General features: G+C 38.3%; 5 protein-coding genes across 23 annotated transcripts in view; 3 read left to right on the forward strand and 2 right to left on the reverse strand.

Annotated features, from left to right (window-relative positions):
• Window positions 1-15253, forward strand: LOC149213705 (disease resistance protein Roq1-like). 19 transcript variants are annotated; one of them, XR_016250840.1, is made up of 8 exons: window positions 6-1170; window positions 1271-2369; window positions 2487-2738; window positions 12947-13015; window positions 13222-13262; window positions 13453-13521; window positions 13642-13792; window positions 14725-14763. XR_016250840.1 is itself a non-coding variant. In XM_089392098.1 (7 exons), the coding sequence occupies exons 1-7, from the start codon at window positions 629-631 to the stop codon at window positions 12655-12657; spliced, it is 2379 nt and encodes a 792-aa protein (XP_089248224.1). In that variant the 5' UTR covers window positions 1-628; the 3' UTR covers window positions 12658-12927. The 19 variants fall into 19 exon arrangements, 6 of the variants coding, with proteins under 6 accessions (XP_089248224.1, XP_089248225.1, XP_089248227.1 ...); XM_089392098.1 differs by lacking the exons at window positions 12947-13015; window positions 13222-13262; window positions 13453-13521; window positions 13642-13792; window positions 14725-14763 and adding exons at window positions 11540-11608; window positions 11929-12027; window positions 12244-12324; window positions 12421-12927 and having other exon boundaries at window positions 1-1170; XR_016250835.1 differs by lacking the exons at window positions 12947-13015; window positions 13222-13262; window positions 13453-13521; window positions 13642-13792; window positions 14725-14763 and adding exons at window positions 11540-11608; window positions 11929-12027; window positions 12203-12324; window positions 12421-12488 and having other exon boundaries at window positions 3-1170.
• The window catches only part of LOC149213706 (uncharacterized), a 13465-nt gene continuing 5833 nt past the window's right edge, over window positions 14822-22453 (forward strand). Inside the window, exons 1-6 of the mRNA XM_089389119.1 lie at window positions 14822-14828; window positions 14987-15039; window positions 15168-15290; window positions 15383-15452; window positions 15669-15728; window positions 15892-15951. Of these exons, the coding sequence (XP_089245245.1) occupies window positions 14822-14828; window positions 14987-15039; window positions 15168-15290; window positions 15383-15452; window positions 15669-15728; window positions 15892-15951 (373 nt within the window). The remainder of the gene's footprint in view (window positions 14829-14986; window positions 15040-15167; window positions 15291-15382; window positions 15453-15668; window positions 15729-15891; window positions 15952-22453) is intronic.
• Window positions 15962-18637, reverse strand: LOC149213707 (uncharacterized). Its single transcript, XM_089393115.1, has 5 exons — window positions 18589-18637; window positions 18033-18169; window positions 17264-17292; window positions 16908-17109; window positions 15962-16604 (listed from the first exon to the last, which is right to left on the reverse strand). Exons 1-5 carry the CDS (start codon window positions 18635-18637, stop codon window positions 16065-16067), a joined length of 957 nt encoding a protein of 318 aa, XP_089249241.1. The 3' UTR covers window positions 15962-16064.
• LOC149213708 (uncharacterized) lies at window positions 19109-19999 on the reverse strand. The gene is made up of 3 exons (XM_089390795.1): window positions 19943-19999; window positions 19352-19690; window positions 19109-19231 (listed from the first exon to the last, which is right to left on the reverse strand). Exons 1-3 carry the CDS (start codon window positions 19976-19978, stop codon window positions 19124-19126), a joined length of 483 nt encoding a protein of 160 aa, XP_089246921.1. The 5' UTR covers window positions 19979-19999; the 3' UTR covers window positions 19109-19123.
• Window positions 22220-22453, forward strand: part of LOC149213709 (uncharacterized) — an 891-nt gene continuing 657 nt past the window's right edge. Inside the window, exon 1 of the mRNA XM_089390796.1 lies at window positions 22220-22276. Coding sequence (XP_089246922.1) covers window positions 22241-22276 — 36 coding nt within the window. The 5' untranslated portion in view covers window positions 22220-22240. The remainder of the gene's footprint in view (window positions 22277-22453) is intronic.

Below are 22453 nucleotides of genomic sequence, written 5' to 3' on the forward strand. Positions count from 1 at the left end.
TAAACTTCTGATGGTACTCAACAAAAAGACAGTGTGTATGGTATCTGTATTTTTCTCGGTTTACCAAACCAATAGCTAACATCCTGCTTTTGTCTTTCGGCCCTGGACAGCTGTTAAACCTCTGATGGTAGTCAACAAAAAGACAGTGTGTATGGTATCTGTATTTTTCTAGGTTTACCAGACCAATAGCTAACATCCTGCTTTTGTCTTTCGGCCCTGGACAGCTGTTAAACCTCTGATGGTATTTTTGTTGTTTTATGTAATGGTAGATTATTTGTCCTTCGATGTATAAAAGAAGGGAAGGGTATTATTGAAAAGGAAGAAGGATAATCCGCAGCTAAGGGAAGGGTATTATTGAAAAAGGAAGAAGGATAATCCGCAGCTAACACTGACTGTAATAGGATTCAGTTAGATCTGTAATTTTATTTATCCTTCTACCTAAAGCAATCTGAATTTTTTTGTAATACTTTGTTTTTCATTTTGTTAGAGTCTTTCACTATTTTTTCTGCGCGCCGTTTCCTCTCCAATAGTTTGGAATGCGATGAATTTGCATACTTAGCTCGACAAAGGACTCGGATCTTGACCATACCCTCAGTCGACTTCATCCATCTCTTCCGTCTTTCTCACTATGGCTTCCTCTTCCACCTTGATTAATGCATCCTCCGCCGCTGCCACCACCAGCAGAAGCTCTACCTATTATGACGTGTTCATAAATCACAGGGGACCGGATGTCAAAAATGAATTTGCTACTGAACTGTACCATGCCCTTTGCAGACATGGATTGCGTGTATTTCTAGACATCGAGGAATTGGAGGAGGGAGACAAAATAACGTCTGAAATTGATGGTGCTATTCGAACAGCGTCTGTTCAAATAGCAATTTTCTCTCCTGATTATGCGTCATCAAGTTGGTGTTTGAATGAGCTCCTGCTCATGTTAGAGATGTTGAAGTCGGGGTCAACCATTTTACCGATCTTCTACAACGTCGAGCCTTCAGATCTTCGACATAAAAAGTATGTTGTATCCCTACGCTCGCTTGCAGGGAAGGAAACAATTGATTTTCAAACTCAAGTAAAGAAGCCACGATACGAAGCAGATCTCATTGAAAAATGGAAGAACGCTCTTAGTGATGCGGCAGATATAAGCGGTTTCAATCTCCGGACATATAATGGGTGAGGCTCCAAGCTCTCCGTCATAATTTTAGCTTTAATTTGTTTAATTGATAGGCATATTAATTTTCAGGCCAGTAATTTTTGTCTCAAAATTATGCAGTGACAGAGGGCAGCTGGTTGATAAAGTTGTGCAACGAGTGCTGGAAAAAATGAAAATGATACCCTTGGATGTGTCGCCATATCCAACTGGTTTGGCCGACAAAGTAAAAGATTTAGAAAGAATAATATCACTACAGCAGCGAAGCGAGGGTCCTAGAGTTGTGGGAATTGTGGGTTTGGGCGGCATTGGGAAAACGACCCTGGCAAAAGAATTATTCAACCTTCACAGAAGATATTACCATCGATCTTGCTTTTTATCCGATGTCAGAGGAAAAGCTGCTATGGGAATCTTAAATAAGTTGCAGAGAAAACTTCTTCTCGACTTGACTAAACGGAAGGAGGTGAAAATATTCGACATCGATGAAGGTAAAGCGATTCTCAAAATGTACTTTTCATGTCCTCATGAGGTTCTTATAGTGTTAGATGATGTAGACCATGTTGAACATCTGGATGCATTATTGCTACCAGTGAAGGATATCCTTAATCCAGGTAGTTTAATATTAGTGACATCACGGAATAAGGATATTCTCACAAGCTCAGGCATCCCACAGTCATCAATTTACAACCTCAAAGGCCTGAATCGACAACAATCCCAAGTGCTGTTCTGCTCCCATGCCTTCGACCAGTCTCATCCTGTTTCCGGATTTGAACAGCAGGTTAATGAGTTTTTGGATGTCTGCAATGGGTTGCCGTTATCACTTAAAGTATTCGGGGCACTTCTTCGTGGGAAAGAGGACATGGAGTATTGGAGAGCCCAGTTGTACCAAATCTCTGAACTACTTCCACAAGATATAGAGGGCAGTCTCAAAATTAGCTATGACAGTCTCAGTCGATGGGAAAAGCAGATATTCTTAGACATTGCCTGCTTCTTCATAGGAGAAGACAAGGACACTGCAATAAGAATATGGGACGGATCTGGTTGGGGTGGAAAATTGTGCTTTATGAACCTAGAAAATAAATGTCTAGTGGAGGTAGACAACAAAAATCATATAAAAATGCATGACCAACTGAGAGACTTGGGCAGGAATATCGCAAAGAACGAGCCTGGATGTCCCCTTCGGCTTTGGCGCACAACTGAGGACCTTAGCAATCAATCACCTGTAAGTATATTCGAAGCTCTAGACGCACTGAATTCTGCTTTCAAAGTTATGTCTGTCAAGTTTGAATTGTCAAACTTTGCAAGGGCGTGAATATTGTTCTAACAGAGAATAATTTAGGTGCGTGGAATCAAAAACCTTGCCGATTGCAGTCGTTTGGGAGCTGATACGAGCAGTTTGCAGCTGCTTAGCGCAGAAGGCAATCTTGTGGAAAGCATAGTCAGGGTTGGGCAGTCACCACAACTGATATGGCTCTGCTGGTTGAACTGTCCGTTCTCTTCTCTCCCTTCCTGGATCCCAACGAAGAAGTTAAGGGTTCTCAAAATAAGTGAGGACGACTCGGGACTGGAAACACTGTGGCAAGAATCTCAGGTAGGCATGTAATTTATTGACGAAAGGCTGTTTTTATTTTGCTTCATTAAAAACATGTTTTGCTTTCAGTATCCCGTCTTCATATACCGCCATGCACAAAAATTGAGATTTAGTCAACCGCGCTTTGAATATGTGCACATTATAGGTACCTATGCAGTTACGGGAGTTGGATATTGCTGCTACTCTCCTATTAAAGATTCCCGAGTCTATAGGGCAGCTGAAACACCTCGAGAAGATTGTCTTGAAACCTGGAATTTCTGATAATATGGATTTGAAAAGTTTACCCGACGAATTTTGTCTTCTGCAGTCCTTGAAACACTTGGAGTTAAGTCACTGTTCAGAAATGAAGTTGCTGCCAGATTCCTTTGGGAACCTGACGAGCCTTCAGCATATTATGTTGTCAAGTCTGTACTCCTTGGAGATGCTTCCGGATTCTTTTGGAAACCTGAAGAACGTCCAACATATCCGCTTGTCCGACTGCAGAAAGTTGAAGATGCTTCCAGAGACTTTTGGGAATTACTTCACGACCCTCCAACATATTGACTTGTCTGGTTGTTTTAGGTTGAAGACGCTTCCAGATTCCTTCTGGAAAATATATAACCTGCAACATATTGACTTGTCTTATTGTTACAATTTGGAGATATGTCCAAATTCCCAAACCTTTGGGAATTTAACAGAACTTAAATATCTGAATATGAAAGAGTGTAAAATGCTTACCATTTCCAGCGAAACCCTTGGAAGCATCACCAAGCTCGAATACTTGTGTCTACCATCTTGCAAGCGTATTGAAGTATTGCCTCCCCAGGTTACACATCAACGGTTCATGCTAGAACTGTCTCTGTTATGCCCAGGATTAAAAGAATTATCCCGCGATATCCAAGAACTCAGCAATCTAAAGCGTCTGCATTTAGGAAGCAGTGCCCTCGAAACGCTGCCAGAAACCATAGGTCAATTAAGGAGCTTAGAGGAACTGGAGCTCCACTTTTGCCACCGGTTGAAATGTTTGCCTGATTCCATGACCAAGTTGAGTCAGTTGAAAAAGTTGAAAATGGTAAAGATGGCCAATCTTGAACTGTTAGACATAAAGGAATGCCCGTCAGAACTGCCAAGGAGAAATGTTGGAGAGGCGGGTTGTATGTTCACCTCAACATTAGCCAATACAAGAGGGCCAAAAGGGTTGCATGTTCAGCTCAATATTCAACATCTCAAACTTGAAAATTGTCTTAAGCTAGTGGACGTTCGAGCACTGCCAACAACAATAATAACACTGGAAATGGAAGGTTGCTTATCACTGGAGATGATAGGAGGGCTCTATGGTCTTGCAAAGCTTCAAATGTTGAAAATAACCTTGTCCAGAAAATTGAAGGAGCTGCCAGGTATTGAAACATTGGTATCTTTGGAAATGTTATCTATGGGAGACCTGAAGAAGCTGAATAGCATACAAGGGTTGGGGCAGCTCAAAATGCTCCGAACACTGGACATTATTAAATGCCCAGAGTTAAAAGAGCTGCCAAGTGTTGAGGATGCGAAGTCGCTGAGGAAGCTTACAGTCTGTGAATGCCCCAAACTGCAGTGGGGTGAGAGAGTAATGACTCAGCTGCGCCAACAGTTACATTATTGCTCAGTCGACTGAAAAGCTATTAATGCAATCATAGTATTTATAATTGCAATCTTGTTTATTGGACGCTGGCCACGGTGCTCACTGCACGCTGCGGACAGAGCTCCGACATTCAGCCTTCAATTCTGAGATAATTAGAACGAAGATGTATCATAACATCTTCTGAATTTAAAACATGTTGCTTTTGTTGTTTAAATGTATCCGGCTGCACGTTTGAAAACTTTTCTCACAGAGTTATTGAGCTGAAATGCAGTTAACAGTCACATTAAATATTTCAATATGTTGATGTTACAGTGCACATCTTGACTATGGAGAGCTGTAACTTTCACATTCACAGTCGTTGCAATTATTCCAAACTATGGTTATGATTCAGTTCATGTTTTTGTAGTTACTAGTTAATTTTGAAGCGACGCAATCAGTTGATTGAGGTATTGAGATCCTAATTTGAACTATTTGCTAGGTGTCGTAACTGTTTATTCAAGTGTGATAGTTTGAGTTTAGTCCCACTGCCGTTATTTATTACTGTTGTCTCCTATATAATCTGACTTCTGCTCCACATTTTTCAAACTTTCACAACCCTCAGGAAGTGGCTACAGTGCAATGGTTTACAAACTGTAATACTACTAGGAATTGTTGTTTCCACGGTAACTGCAATGAGCGTGACAACCTCGCGTTGTTGAAAAGAGCGGCGTTTTAACCTTCCGCACACATCTATTACCTGAACAGTGAAACCAGAAAGAGAAGATTTTCCATATCCACTGACGAGAGCCTAAGCAATTACGCATTACAAACGTTTTCAGAAAATTTAAGGTCGTCACTCAGATTAGGCGTTACCAACAGTTCAACTGAAAACTTCCACGTCGTCGCGCCTTCCATTTTTACAAAGCCAACACAAAACCTCAAAATCTGGATACAAAGGGTTTGAGAACCTGGCGAGCTAAACCCTAGGACCTATAAAACCTAAGCCGATTCGAGACCAGTACTTGAAATTCCCATATCAGAAAATATAACAACTCAGCAAGATAGAAAATACATAACATGAAAACAGTCTTAACGGATCTTATCAAGACGGTACTAAGTGTTAAGAATTACTGTGTTAGTGACACCATAACCAGTAAGGCGATTTGGTTTCTGTTGATGTCGAAGCCACGAAATAGGCGAGGAGAGCTACGATGATCATGTGGTCGATCATTAGATTCGTACACAATACACAACCAGGTCAATATCCACCTTAGGCGATAATGGTTTCTAGAATCTTTGGTGTCTGATTCAACGAACCGTGTCTTTTCTTTTCTCAGAAACAGAAATGTCCACCATCACTAATATTACCGATAATGTAAAATTGACCAAAAGAAGTGCCCAAAAGGATTAAAAGAAGATAAAAACATTTCATATCTAAATAGTATGAAATTACCCTTTTTGCATTTTTAACATTCTTGGAATGTGGTAATTATTCCTAATTATTTTTCGTTAGCTCATAGTTTTTGACTAGGAATGTATGTGTGACCTAAGATTTTGAGCTTAGAGTGACATATTGAAAAGAAAAAAAAAACACGCTTTCTTTTAGTATTATAAAAATAAAAGAAAAGAAGAGAGTAGATTCTTAGATATTTTCTTATATTTTTTATATTTTATATTTTTATTTTTTCTAAAAAGATGAAGTGATAATAAAATTTGCGAATGATTACATAAATTTATGAGTAACATAGTTAAAATCAGCTCAATATATTGTGTCTATAGAGTATGAACCCTACAAAGAGGAGGACACGAGTTCAGGAGCTCGCCATGTGCGTAAGCTCCAAAAAAAAACACTTAACTCGATCGAAGTGAATACCCCTCTTTGAGAGGAGGTTAGCTACTTAATTATGCTCTTTGTAGATGTGGATGTAAGTTATGTTTTGAAAGTTGTTAGCCAGTCTCCTAATACGTGCCATCCCATTGGAGAGGATGGGGTTGAAAGAGGAGTGGTTCTTCACGGAGTCTATGAGGTTTTTGGCATCTCCATGGATGTAAATTTGTTCATGTCTTAACTATTTTGAGAGCTTAAAAGTGTGTTTTTGGCATTTCCATGGATGTAAATTTGTTCATGTCTTAACCATTTTGAGAGCTTAAAAGTGTCCCATTGTGTGATGATCTCGCCTCTGTTATTAGTGACATGTCCTCCTTTCCACCAAAAGTAATAAAATCTCCCAAGTTCCAAAATGACGACGACTCCACAACCACAACTCTTTATGGGATCGATCTCTTAAAAATAATTAAGAACCTTCATAATAACCTCCCAATCACCAACGATTTATGGTTAAAAATATACGAGTTTCTGCTGTGCCAAATAGACCAAATAATGTAGAAGGGTAATGTATGAAATTTATTACCTTTCTGGAGTGAGACACGAAGGAAGGAATGCAGAGTTTGCTGCGGGCCTGGAGGACTCAAATGCAGGCAGTCCAGTACACCTGCCCATACCTTCTTAGCGAAGGGGAAACACGTCAAGAGGTGGTCAAAAGAAAACGAGTTTGGATGGGATCACCCATCTCCATGCGGCTTGGAACCAATTTTTATTATCAAAATCTTGCTCTATCAATAGAAGCTTGTTGTACATGTCTTTGACACTTGGCTTTCCTTTCTTCATGTTACCTTCCCACATTAGTCTATATTCCCGTTCATGGATGGCATTCTATATTCCCCTTCATGGATGGAGATGCCAGCATAAAAAAGATGTGTGAGGTAGACCTCTCATTCAATAGCATTCTGACCGATTAAGCCAAGCTCGTCTACCTTTACTGAGGATTGTAGCAGAGGTGTATTGACATTCTGCCTACTTATCTGAGCAAAATGGTGAATTCCCATGTTGTGCAAGGTGGTTATGAGGTCGACTGATAGTGTATGGTTACCCTAAAAGCCTTTCAGAGCATCGAGACCAATATCCACTGTTCTTCGATCCCCTGCCTCCCATCTCATGAAGCCCAACATTAATTGTTTGTCTTTTGTCATGCCCCGCCATATGTAGGAGGAAATGTTGGTCCTCCTTGCCCCATCCCTGAGACATAGTGTGAATGGCCTTCCATGCATATATTTATCCCAATTGTTGTTTCTTGTCACTGCCCTCCACAAATTGTTTATAATTAGTTCTCTATTAAAAGAGTAGGTGTCCAATATACCCCAACCCCCCTCATCAATTGGTCTGACAATGTCTTTCCATCTCACCAGGTGGAGCTTGCCCTTCAAATCCGTCCCTGACCAAATGAAATTAGCCATAATAGCATCCAATTTACGACAAATCTCCATGGGAAACACAAAAAGTTGCATCCAAAGGATAAAGATGATCTGCAAAACAAATTTGATGAGAGTCAACCTGCCTCCAATAGTTAATTTCATGTGTGACCATCCAACAAATTTCTTTTTTAATATGTCAATTAGGCAGCCCCAATCCTTGTTGCGTAGTTCTTGGGTTTGAGATGAAAACCAAGGTAAGTATATCCCTCATCGAGAGTTACAATAGAAATTTCGAATAGATGATAAATTTATGTGCATATAGGCTCCTCTGTGTCACTGCAAATCACCAGAGATTTAGTTTTGTTCATATATAACCCGGAGGTTTCACTGAAAGTATTAATGATGTTATGTAATACCACCCATTCCTCGTTGATATTCATGTCACTGAAAAGTAGGTCATCTACAAACATTATATGAGAAATATGAATGTTTCTGATAATCTTTGCACCAAGGAACTTACCCGTAGCCCTTTCAGTACCAATCCTATGGCTGGGACATTCCATGACCAGCAAGAAGAGAAAAGGTGATGACATCCTGGATTTTCTTGTTGTTTGAGAACCCCATCTGTTCGAGAGATATGTGAGTGGATAAGGTCTGCTTGATCCTAGCAGCTATGAGTTTGGAGATAACTTTGTAGATATCATTACACAACTATATGGGCCTATAATCCAAGAGGGCAGTAAGGTCCTTCTTCTTTGAGATTAGTGCAATGAATGTGGCGTTCATTGCCCCAGAAATATATCCTTTGATTATGGATTCCTCTGCAACCGTAACAATATCGAAAAACATAAGTTCCTGAAGGTGAATGAAGAGTTTGAACCCCTGCCCGTTAGTACTGAGACTTTTCTCTTTTGCACAGGGATTTGAAGCTCCAATAACTTCGTTAGGCAGGATCAACTTGGCCAAAAAGAAATTTTACTCCGGATTGAACATATTTATGGAGTGACATATTTATTATTAGCATTTCTCTATAGCTAATCATATATTTTTTATCTCTGTAATTCAATCAATTTGAGATATGGAGTAGTGCTTCTACTATATTGAATCAATTTGAGTTACAAAGTAGTAACGCCACTATGTTTTATTGTGTGTTAATATGTGGCACCCTCTTCCATCGATTAAAGTGATAGATGAGCCAAAATAACCAAGTATGCTAGAGAAACCCAGTTGTTAGTTATTAGATTTGAGGTTGTACTTGTTCTCGTTGTTGTCCATAATCACCCAAGGAGAACCAAAGATTGAGGTTTCAAAAAATTTCAAGTAGATTCATTTCCATATCTAGAAGATGCCATAAGCCATAGCCTCCACTACTATGAGCTACTTTTCTATTGAAGCTACTATCGATTTGTCGAATCGAGCATATCCTAGCCAAACGAGGGAGCATATAGATGAATTTTTTTAGGGCTTTCTTGTGAGCATAACCATTTCCACTAATAAGCCCCAACCATTACCACCTTTATTGTGAGTCGCAACATTTTCCATTACTAAGAGTATACAGCATAAAGAGAGACTCTAGCCTTAGCTTCTCACTCGCCATTAGATCAAGCAAAGAGAAGAATTGCATATTTGATCCACTAACCTTATTAGTCCCTGTCATCTGGCATTCGGCAGGGACTATAGTAATCGTTCGCGACGGATATGGCATTCGGCAGGGACTATAGTAATCGTTCGCGACGGATATAGCATTAGTTCTTAGTCGCTGCCCGCTGTTATTCAGTGATTATCATAAGGTTTGGAAATGCCCTGTGCGAGGATGTGCCAAGCTAACCTAAGTTTCATTTGCACCTGAGGCTTTGCCGTCTTATTTGGCCTCTTCCCGAGGCGGAAGAGGCTCGAGCATAGCTTAAATTGCTTTTACTCCCGGTGCATTATCGGTAACCGTCAACGGTCTCGTTTTAATGTTAACATTAATTCGATTCGTATTATCTGCAGGGGTATGCTAAGGTTTGGTAAGGTTTGGTGTTCCCTGTTACAAGGTTGCAGTGTTGATAATATCGGTATCGGGAAAATATCGGCGAGGGTCCAGAAAATATCTTATCGGCAATATCGGCAAAAATATCGGCAAAATATCGGCAAATATCGGCAAGCATAAAAAATAATTTTTTCAAATTTTTAAATATAGCCGATATTTTCAAAATATCACGATATTTTGCCGATATTTTCCGATATTTGCCGATATTTGCCGATATTTTCAAAACAGAAAATATCGCGATATTTTCTCGGCGATATATCGTTTTGCCGAAAATATTGCGATATTTCCGAATATCGCCGATATATCGCCGATATTATCAACAGTGCAAGGTTGTGCATTGGCAGCTGGTGCATGCCATGGTTCAACAGCTATTAGTATAAGGTGGTTCGGGGTAAGGCGGTGGAACTGCAGCAGTGCACGTCAACAATTGCTTTGAGGTTGAGCAGGACCCTTGGCGCTTGCTAGATTGCTTGCTATATGTTTGGTTGGGGGAGGTTCTCCAACGGACGGATTGCTCCCATCTTGCGGTGATATGGTGGTTCTTTTGATCTTGTATATTTCATTCCAACTGCGCCTAAGAATGATGATAATATGCCAGCTAGATTGCTTGCTATATGTTTGGTTGGGGGAGGTTCTCCAACGGACGGATTGCTCCCATCTTGCGGTGATATGGTGGTTCTTTTGATCTTGTATATTTCATTCCAACTGCGCCTAAGAATGATGATAATATGCCAGCAGTAGCGGAGCTTTCTCTTGATCGGAACTTGATCTGTTGATGAAAGAAGTGCCTTCCTGTATGTTTCTTCGTCAAAGATTATGGTTGCTAGGCAAAAAAAATGGGAATGAATTGATTGAAGCTTATGAATAGAAACCTCCAGGCAAAGCCCTACCTACTGAGCAATTCTTAGTACCTTATTCCTTTTGTGGGCTAGCTCTGGTAGTAGCTTTCTGTCTAGCTCACGAGAGTTGCTTTTAGGTATGGCGGCCTCTATGAACTACCCCTTTACTTTAGTTACTTTTTCACCTGCTAGAAGAACTAGATCTGGTAGCGGAGCCCTATATCTTCACCTTCTTTCAGACAGGATTTCATATTAGTGGAGCTGCTTGCTGCTTTTGAAATAGATCTTGCTAGGAATAAAGGGCATATGAAAAACTTACCTAGAAGGCTTGATGACGACACTGATATCATGGTGGATTGTTAAGATTGCAAGATCTTCATGTAGTTAAGAAGTCCCTCCTCTTTGACGGCAAGATCTTCATGTAGTTAAGAAATCCCTGCACAATAACACAATATTTTATGCGGTCAAATGTCAAGTTGTCAATATCAATCTTACCTCATGTCAATAGGATGTTTAATCTTAAACGGTTTCCATTAGAGAGTCCTGGATCTCTCTGCTCTTCTCTGAAGGCATAGAATTTGTTGTCTAACAGCGCAAAGAAAGCCATTCACTTAAGCCATCCAAAGAAGCTGTTCACTCACTTCACATATAAGCCGTTCACAACATCACCTACCTACTCCCAAGTCATTAACTGCACGAAGCCATTCAAATAAGCCATTAACTCAAGTGGTTCACCCACTGCACACAGAAAGTGGTTCACCCGCTGCGCATAGAAGCCATTCATTCACTGCATGAATTGTGCAGGTAACGCGACACTTGGTATCCATGCGGTAGCATGAAGTCCAGCGGTCTAGCTGTGGCGACTTTTATATATTTATATATTCTAATTGTCATATTATTTTATTTAATAATTTTTTATATAACTTTTAATTATTCGTTTTTTCTTTTTATTACTAGCCTGTTTATTACCACGTCCAGTCTCTTTGCTAATCTAATTGAAATTCATAGCCTTCATTCAGGCCTCTCCAAAATATGTTGATGTCTAGAAACTACGTTACGTTTTCTCATTGTCTGACTTCTTGCATGGCTAGTTTTTCAGGGTTATCTGGTTGGAAATGGAATTACAGATGAAGCATTTGACAGCACACAGGTGCCTTGCCCTGCTGTGGTAAATTGCAATACACCCTACGTATTTGAAACCAGTTTTATTTGCAGTATAGCAAATTTGTATCGACTATTTTCTTTTAGGCTTTTGACAACTGACATATGCAATAAAAGAGGAGGGTTTCCTTCATATGTGTTGTATATTGTCTATGACAGAAAATGCAGCTGGTATTAAGTACCCAACCTTGAACCTTAAGGTCAAAACTCTTTGCTAATCTAATTGAAATTCATAGCCTTCATTCAGGCCTCTCCAAAATATGTTGATGACTAGAAACTACGTTACGTTTTCTCATTGTTTGGCTTCTTGCATGGCTAGTTTTTCAGGGTTATCTGGTTGGAAATGGAATTACAGATGAAGCATTTGACAGCACACAGGTGCCTTTTGCACATCGAAAGGGACTTATTTCAGATGAATTATACCAGGTGTGTACCCTGCAACAGCAAAATAAGATACCATAGAATCATAGGCACAATTTTTGTATTCTTCATACAAGGATGGTAGTTCTAAGGATGCCATTTGACTACTAGTCTAATATGGTATTATTTTACGAGTTGTTTACTGTTATGTTTAGAGAATTTAAATCAGTTGGCATTTCAGCAGGTGTTGAATATAGAACTTCTCCATACTTGTTGCTGCAGGCAGTAAAGGAGACTTGCAATGGTAGCTATTCGTATTCCACCAATGCTTCTTGTCAATCGAAGATATTAGAAGTGTGGGAGGTAATGCTTGTAGTCCACTCGAGTCTCCTTTGCTAAATTCAGGACATTACATTATTCCTTGGAAAATTAGTCCTGATTTGGCATTTTGAAAAACAGGTTTTGAACGGAACCAACAGAGGCAATATTCTTGATCCGGTTTGTTACACACATAGCCTAGGTAGTCGATCAAGAATTCTAACCAAGAGGTACGAAAAATTAGAAATATTTGATCAGTTTCTTGGGTCAACGAGCAGAATCTCTAGTCATGGTTGTTCCTCAAAATCCTCTGAGGACGGATGTCTCACAGTTCATCTACAACTTGGTTACCAGGATAGGCCATGCCCTGCTTGGTAAATTGCAATACACGCTACGTATTTGAAACCAGTTTTATTTGCAGTATAGCAAATTTGTATCGACTATTTTCTTTTAGGATTTTGACAACTGACATATGCAATAAAAGACGAGGGTTTCCTTCATATGTGTTGTATATCTCAATATATAAGGCCTTCCAACTGAACAACTAGGATTTGAAAAGGAAAATTATTAAATTCACATTTCTTTGGTTTGTTTTCTGGCGGAGGAGAATAGAGGTTTTGGATTTTGATTTTGTAAATTTAACTATTGGTATTCGACTTTCATACAGGACAAATATTTACTTTCGGACATTTGGGCAAATAATCCCTATGTCAGAAAAGCAATTCATGCGCAATCGGTATCCACTTTAACCTTGTCCTAGCTAGTTAATTTTCTTCTCGTCTTTTTATCATGGCCAATTCAAATCATTAGTAAAAGAGTTTCAGACTTAAGCTTAGAAGGTCATAACACTGTCCAGGGTTATTACTTTAGGCTTTTGACAACTGACATATGCAACAAAAGAGGAGGGTTTCATTCATATGTGTTGTATATTGTCTATGACAGAAAATGCAGCTGGTATTAAGTACCCAACCTTGAACCTTAAGGTCGACTTATTTCCTTATTGTAACGTTGATATGCTTTTGTGTAAAGTTACACATTCCATCCCCTTTTCCATAATTGCAGTTGTTATAATTGATCTTTTCTAATACATTCTACTTTTTTCATAATTGCAGTTGTTATACTTGATCTTTTCTAACACATTCTACTAACAGAATGGTTCATACTGCAAAACAGGACAAATATTCTCTTTCGGACATTTGGGCAAATAATCCGTATGTCAGAAAAGCAATTCATGCGCAATCGGTATCCACTTTAACCTTTTCCTAGCTAGTTAATTTTCTTCTCGTCTTTTTATCATGGCCAATTCAAATCATTAGTAAAAGAGTTTCAGACTTAAGCTTAGAAGGTCATAACACTGTCCAGGGTTATTATAAGATGTAGTTACATCAGATCCTCCTCTGTCAGAATCAAAGAGTCATATAAGATCCTTTAGCCAGGATCTTTCTTCAAACTCAAAAGCTAGCACTTGGGAAGAGTTGTTTTCTAATTCCCCTGTTTCGACTCTCTCTCTCAGGTATGCTTCTGTTTCTCAGTCTGATTCTCCTTTTGTTCTTCTGTTTAGGCTAGGCCCGGTATAAATGTGTTGTCTTTATTCTTTCATTAATCTATCTTTCTGTTCCTTGGGTCCTCCTTCGGACAGTCCTTGAAGAAGAGGTTATTGTAAGCGGAAAGGATCTTTTGGAAAATCTGCTGACATTTTAGATGGCCATGAGTTTCCACCAATCTTTACTCTCCAGTTTGGCTTCCCCTCTTTTGCCATGAGAAGAACTTCAAGTGATGTTCATTTAGTCTCAAATGGGCAACACCCACAAGGGCCATTCCGAATGTATAGCCAAATGCAGAGGGTATCCCCACACCATTTCTTTGTCCTCAGTATGCAGGGCATGCATATCCATTGAACTCTGGTTTGTAGTGCATGCAGTTTGAAGTTTGGAATGTAGTTTGCAAGAAGCTGGTGAGATACTAACCATATAACTTAACTGCATAGGGAAAAATGTTACGCTTGGCTAGGCTAGTTTTATGTTGCTATCTGAGATACATGAAAGACCTAGCTGTGCAGAATCCCTTTAAAACAGAAAATTTTTGCGAGACTCAAGACTGGTGGTGCTGGGTCACCCTAATTCTTCCATCTAAGATGTTGTGGTGCACAGCAAAATATTTCCTTTCTTATACTATATCCTCATCATCAAAACCTCAAATAGAACACCTCCTACAAACAGCAGAGGCTATTCGTAAAGATTACCCAAATGAAGATTGGCTTCATTTGACTGGCCTCATCCATGGTATGAGTTGCACCCCTTCTAACTCTTTGAATACTAACTTGTGCAGCAAACCAACTGAGATTAGTTCAACAATAATCTATTTCAGTATATGTCATAGGATTATACTTCTAGTTGAGTTGTGATTGAGTTATAGATGAAATTGTGATTGAGAAAATGCATGCAGATCTGGGCAAGGTACTACTGCATCCTAACTTTGGAGGGGAGCCTCAATGGGCAGTTGTAGGTGAGAGCTCAGTGAACATTAACCACTGTAAAATGAAATGGAATGTATCCATCATTTACATCTCTCATGCATTTAGCTTCCTAAAGAGTCCTGAATGATATTTTAGTTATAATTCGCAGATGCTGGATTGTTCTGGGCAATGGACTGGATTGGTTGTTAATCATGTCTAATAAAAAAAACTTGCATATTTGAATTTATACAGGTGACACTTTTCCTTTGGGATGCCCTTTCAGTGAAACCATTGTTCACCACGAGGTAATGTATATCTAGCTTCTCTGTTCATTTTGCAACTTGGTATTTTTCTGAAAAACTTTGTTCTTGGTCCATTGCAAATTTCTTGTAATTACCAATGATTAAAAGGTCTTTCATATTGTTGTGTGTAGTTTTTCAAGGACAATCCAGATTTTGACAACCCAAAATACAACACCAAAAACGGGGTGTACTCTGAAAAATGTGGGCTGGACAACGTTCTTATGTCATGGGGTCACGATGAGTACATGTACCTGGTAATATACTTTCAGAAAATAAGCCAACATATCACTTCATTTCATGCCTACATAGAATGTTTGATTGTTTTATTCATTGATGGATTGAACAGGTTGCTAAAATGAATAACACAACATTACCTCCTGCAGCTCTCTTCGTCATAAGATTTCACTCTTTCTACCGTAAGCAAAACAATATCTCATTTTCTTTGTAAACCTGAAAGTTCTGATTTGACTGGACTAATAACACATCTAATGGATGGTGTATTTTGTTACAGCTTTGCATCGTATTGACAATTGAGTGAATAATTTCAGTAAGGAACTGCAAATTTTCAATTATTTTAATAACATGTGAATTGGAATCTTACACAAAACTCTCTTGTTTTTCTTTGCAGTGAAACTGTCCCCTCACTATCCCACTGGCTCTTGCAAATCCTCATTTGACTGGCCTCATCCATGGTATGAGTTGCACCCCTTCTAACTCTTTGAATACTAACTTGTGCAGCAAACCAACTGAGATTAGTTCAACAATAATCTATTTCAGTATATGTCATAGGATTATACTTCTAGTTGAGTTGTGATTGAGTTATAGATGAAATTGTGATTGAGAAAATGCATGCAGATCTGGGCAAGGTACTACTGCATCCTAACTTTGGAGGGGAGCCTCAATGGGCAGTTGTAGGTGAGAGCTCAGTGAACATTATCCACTGTAAAATGAAATGGAATGTATCCATCATTTACATCTCTCATGCATTTAGCTTCCTAAAGAGTCCTGAATGATATTTTAGTTATAATTCACAGATGCTGGATTGTTCTGGGCAATGGACTGGATTGGTTGTTAATCATGGCAAGGGCTAACCAGCCATATATTGAGTCATAAATGCCCTTGCCATCTATGTATGTGGTGCACAAACTTGGGATGGCATACATAACTCCGGCGGGCGACTTCGCGTTTCCGGTGACATACCCGGGACCCACCAACGAGGCCCGCCCGCCTCGTCCCTCCGTTCCTGCCATCCACGTCAGCGCACCGGGACCCATTTTCATTTGAAACCCTTCCCTCGCGCCCATTTCATTAAAATTCATTTTCGAACGTGGATTCCTCTGCAACCTGCTCTGCGCATCCGCTGCTAACAACCTCTGCATCCTGCTCTGCATATCCTCTGCAACCTGCTCTACGCCTGCTCTGCGCATCCGCTGCAACCATCCGCTGGTTTCTGCGAGCGTGAAAACGATTAAACCGACTACGAGAAGTACAGCAGAAACATATTCATGCACAGGATACTTCCGCTTCAGCCCAGGTATAAAAGCTCCCATCACCATCACCGGTAGAACCTGATCAATTCGATCAAAGGTAAATAAATTCAGCTCTAATTGATGTCTGAGATTTTATCCGTCACAGAACAGATACAGAGGTCCTCAAAACAAAATCCAGCAATAATATTCAAATTTGGAGCATACCATTATATTTTGAATCGAGTACAGATTAAAAAAAGAGTACCCAAATTCGCAAAACACATTAAATAATCAAAATAACTGTAAATGGCTGCCTGTTTTGAATGTGAAGACCATGATCTGAGTTATACTCCTCTATCATCATTGCCTTTTAAAGCAAAATTGTGTTTTGCAGATACCTACCTTTGTAGATTTGAACATCAGCTGAGCAGGATAATTAAGAAAAGCAAGGGATCCTTTGGTCAGTCCATGGGATCCCATAAGAACAGCAGAGAGTTTCACATATGTTTTCCATGGATTTACGATGTGCTTTACTCTGAAGCCCTGCAAATAAATAAGAACCAAGTACACGAAACCTTGTACAAAAGTGAAATACCATCCATAGCTGCAAAAAAAATGAAAACACCGAACCCCAGTAAGGGTAAACCATTGCTGAAATTCTATCCCAGGAATCAATCAACAGAATAAAAACAAATAGAAGCCATAACCAAAGAAAATTATAAAGCTAAACAGACGTCGCATGAAACTTTAAAGCGTACCTGAATTGCAGCCTGTTATATACGTATTCCTGCAAACATAAACAGGGTTAAGCAGCTTTACTAAATTATTTTTCTCATTTTGAGATTCAAAGTTCAAACATCAACTCGTTTTCAACAAAAAAATACCGATATCACAGATTTCTTCACACTGCAGTGTTGAAACTTCTTTCAAACCCGAGATGCAAGAAACCATATAAATTTCTACTTAAATTTCCAAAGATTTCACTAAGAACATCAAATTTGATACTATGCCATTTAGATTTGCAGTGAAATCTTCCACGATCATCAAATTTCTCCGAAGCATCTCTCCAATAGAGAAATAATGAAAAAGAAATTATGCCTTCTCTATTTTGGAGAGCAAGAAACGAGATTGAACAGTAACAGAATGCAATTTCAAGATAATACGCAGGTACCCGCAAAGAAACGAATTTCAAGACAATATACAGGTAACCAGAGAGGAAGGATTTAAAGGATGGGCAAGGAATTCATTTCCCGTAGGAGAAATCACTCCCTTTAAACTACTCATTGACATAAAAACCAGTTTATGCTGGGATATATATAGCCATATCCTTCCAGGTCTCACAGGCATCAACACATTGAAACAAAAGGTAAAATCTCCTAACAGAATTCCCTTCAAGCATGCATTCTCTTTCATGCCCTTTCTCTTTAATCCCCTTCCAGCATGCATTGTCTTTAATCTTTAACCAGACTAAAGAGTCCAAGCACACCATGGTACAATCTTTCAAAATTACAGCAACCTTTGGCTTACCTCACAGACACCATTGATCAAATATCCAAAGAAGAATCCAAAACTGCACAGCAAAAGCTGCTGCCATTTAGGCCTTCCAGTGAGCGTTATGCCGATCAAAGTCTTCTGCAAGCTTGTTTGGATAAACAATCCGCTTTCTGGTTGTGCTCAGATGTTATGAAAGTATATTTCGGAAAATCTGATTTTAAATGGCTTGTCCATAAAAGGACATGGATATGCTTAATGAACTATTTTTACCTTGATAATCCCAAAAAAATAATGTCTCACATCAATACTTCTCTGTCTTCTAGATCGCCTGATGTCTCCAACTCCTCCTAGAACTATTGCCATCAAAATGGAGATCACTTAGATTCCTGAAAGTTGTATACCTCTTTCTCCACATCGATTGGGAGATTTTGTAGTTGCCCTGTCAAAATACCCCTAAGAGATTTTTGTTTGAGATATGATACCGCTTTCAATGATTGCTTGAATTCATTTTATATCTAGTTACAATGGACGGGCAAGAGCTTCTATTTCTAGTTTCCCTGTCTCTTTCACTCAAAGAGAATAAGCACACTGCCATCATGGAATCCTCCAACATAGCCATCTGCAGCTTCCACATCCATATTCAAATGGATGTTGGTCATAGACCTCAGCCTTCGGTATCAACATGGAAGGTCCATAGAATAGACTCATCTGCCTTGCCATGATTATAATCCCTTACAACATCAACAACATGAAGCATTTATGCATTCAAAATCATTATCTGCTCAGCCATATCTAAGCATATGAAGAATGATACAACCTTTTAGGTTGTTAATTAGGCTGAAGTTATGTAAAAGCCTTAAGCACTAGTAAAGAACATGACTAAAAAATTTAAAACATAAATACATTGACTATAATAATGATTTCCTGAATCATTAATAATGATTTCTCAAATTTTGTTTTGCAATTGTCATATTTTTGACTGCCCTTTACAGCCCAGAAACTTCGGCAATCATCACTCACAGAAGCACAGGGGAGATTTATTTAGGATATCAAAGGGTTTTTTGTCACAACTAAAATAAATACTTGAAGCGGCTTGGTATGGACTCCTCAAAGAGGTTGAACATTTAATACTCACCTTTTGGTGTATATTTTGATCCTCTGCCAGTTTCTTCTTCAACAGGACAGTCATTAGTTCTCTTGTCACCTCTAGAAATTTTTCGAGACAGAACTTTCTGCAATGTTAAGCAGGTGAAAATTTTAGTTTGTTGTAATCCATGGTTATGAAGTCCCATTCAGTAACTTGCAGGACAGAGAAATTTCAAACTAAATAATAACAGATAATGATCACTTACAGTAAGCTTTGGGTTTCCAACATCCTTTGCACCAAAATTTTCAGTTGAACTGAAATCTGAAACTTCGATATCTAACTTTACACTCGATATTGATGTTTTGTTATCATTTTCTGCTGAAAAGGAGTGGTCACTGTGATTGTTGCTTACATGCATTTTTGGCATTGGCTGCTCCTCATATAATGCTCCACAAGATGTTAATGAAGTTGAAACTGTCATATGAGGCATACCATTAAGCAATTGGAAATCCTGGCCAGTCACAAAAGAGGTGTCTGATGAATTGAGTAGTGGTTCTGAAGATAATTGTAACAGTGCATCAGTTCTGTTAATCAATGTTGTATTCTGCAACAGGAAAAAGGGGAGAGTTTTAAGTATATTAGACTATCTGAATTACTGTTGCAGCATTTAGCAATCTTCTCTATATAGGACATGGTAATATTCTCAACATATATGTGGTTCTTGATCTTCAAAGAAAACTTCAGATTTGTAGGTCCTGCTGCAGGCAAGGGCACAAATCAAACATTATCTTATCCTATATTCATAAACACAATGCCTCATACAAGATAGCATTACTATATCATACATAAATTGTACCTTTACAAGAACATCCTCAATTATTTTGCAGAGCATGGAATTTGATTTGACAAGATGTTGCTCTGGAGGCCATATCTGATGACTCATCCTCTGACACTTGCTGATGCTGAGGATGTAGCAAAAGAAGCTTCATTTAATTGGAGCAGTGGTAACCATAATTCAATGCTTGTGTAAAATATTTGTATGGTTATTGTATTTTAGGTATATCGTTTTGTACATATTTCTAATGTCTCTCTTCAAAGATGTACTATTTTATCACTGATGTAACATATAAACTCGTTAATATGCTGCTATGGTATGTTGGATGCTATTTTTCTTGAAGTTTTTGGCAGAGGATGTTGTTTTTAATATATTGTCCTGTGCACACCACTTGTGTCTCTATTAAACTATATGCTTATTTCCATTGTATATCACATTTATCTATGCCATCATTCCACACAGAATTCTGAAATATAAATCTGTACATAAATTGTGCAATGTTAAATCAAAAAGAATTGCTTTAAGAGAAACAGGACATCATTAAATATGCACGCATTGCACCTTTATGCACTTACAGTCTTACACACTGCATCAATCTGAAATATGACGGATCGTGTGTGGGAAGAGAATTCTACAAGTCAAGGGTAAAAACCATTGCATCAATAAATATGTATTCCCTGAAAGGATAAAATAATGACAACACAAATATGTACATCTTGAAAGGGTAAACTGATGATATGCTGCTTGACTAACAAGAACATGATCAAGCAAAATGGATTCACTGCATGCAATTTTGATTGGCCAACTTGATCCACAGATCTGAGACTAGAAGGATTTGATTGGCCAACTTGATCCGCGGATCTGATTGGCCAATTTTGATTACATATAAATTAGAAGGCAGTTTGCTTTAGCTTGAAATACAGAAGAAAAATAGTTTTGTTCGTATCACTTACCTATCAAAGCATGTAACTAAACAAGATTAATACCAACAGAATTAAGGAGAAAACTTCTAGCTACTTGGGCAATGCCATCCAGCACATCAATAATATTATTGCAAGAGCTTCTAATTGATGATGCAAAAGCAGTGAGGAAGCTAAAAATTAAAGCCCAGCTAAAGCAGCTCAGCCTCAAAAAGAACCCAAACCCCATTATTTCATTCTTTGTCATTCTCAGCCTTTGGTGGCATGAATGGCTAATATTATTACTTTCAGTGTTGTGGCCTATTAGTTAGAACCATTACTAACAATTGTACACATTACAATAATGCTTTTCTACAATGTCTGCAAATCAACCAATCCCTTCACAGAGTTCCTGTCCTTTGTTCAGCTAGTTAGTTATTTAATAATGATTAAACTATAAAGATTGTAATAATTTCTCCTGCTCATAGGATTGCACTCATCATGAACAATCCTGATTAAATGTCATTTACTACTGTTTGATTTATCATTTATACTTGAAATTAACATCGACTATCACATGCTGGAACCAACAGCTTCAACTAGGGCAGCCACAACAAGAATTAGGAGTCATGGATTTTCTACTAAGTTTGCAAAATCATATTGACTAGTCTTTAAATGATACAAATTGAATTATAACATAATCATCAAAATGGTTGAATAGTGTATTACGTTACACAGTTGGTTTCACATTAATTTGATTGGATCCATGGGGTGCTTTGTCATTAAAATAACTATTAAGAATGGATTTTATTATATTTTGACGATTCATATTTTATGTAATCCATGAATGACCTCACACGGATCAGGGAAAATGGATTGCTGCTGGACTATTGTAACAAAGAAGCATCAAGTAATTAAACTAGAAAATCTGTGGTTACTATTGATATAACGTCATTTTATTATGGTTTTTGATTTAACATTGCACAATTTATGTACAGATTTATATTTCAGAATTCTGTGTGGAATGATGGCATAGATAAATGTGATATACAATGGAAATAAGCATATAGTTTAATAGAGACACAAGTGGTGTGCACAGGACAATATATTAAAAACAACATCCTCTGCCAAAAACTTCAAGAAAAATAGCATCCAACATACCATAGCAGCATATTAACGAGTTTATATGTTACATCAGTGATAAAATAGTACATCTTTGAAGAGAGACATTAGAAATATGTACAAAACAATATACCTAAAATACAATAACCATACAAATATTTTACACAAGCATTGAATTATGGTTACCACTGCTCCAATTAAATAAAGCTTCTTTTGCTACATCCTCAGCATCAGCAAGTGTCAGAGGATGAGTCATCAGATATGGCCTCCAGAGCAACATCTTGTCAAATCAAATTCCATGCTCTGCAAAATAATTGAGGATGTTCTTGTAAAGGTACAATTTATGTATGATATAGTAATGCTATCTTGTATGAGGCATTGTGTTTATGAATATAGGATAAGATAATGTTTGATTTGTGCCCTTGCCTGCAGCAGGACCTACAAATCTGAAGTTTTCTTTGAAGATCAAGAACCACATATATGTTGAGAATATTACCATGTCCTATATAGA

This window comes from Pinus tabuliformis, chromosome 1_1 (genome assembly GCF_031772625.1).
Source record: "Pinus tabuliformis cultivar Carrire ecotype Pingquan chromosome 1_1, CPIR1, whole genome shotgun sequence".
Taxonomy (NCBI): Eukaryota; Viridiplantae; Streptophyta; class Pinopsida; order Pinales; family Pinaceae; genus Pinus; species Pinus tabuliformis.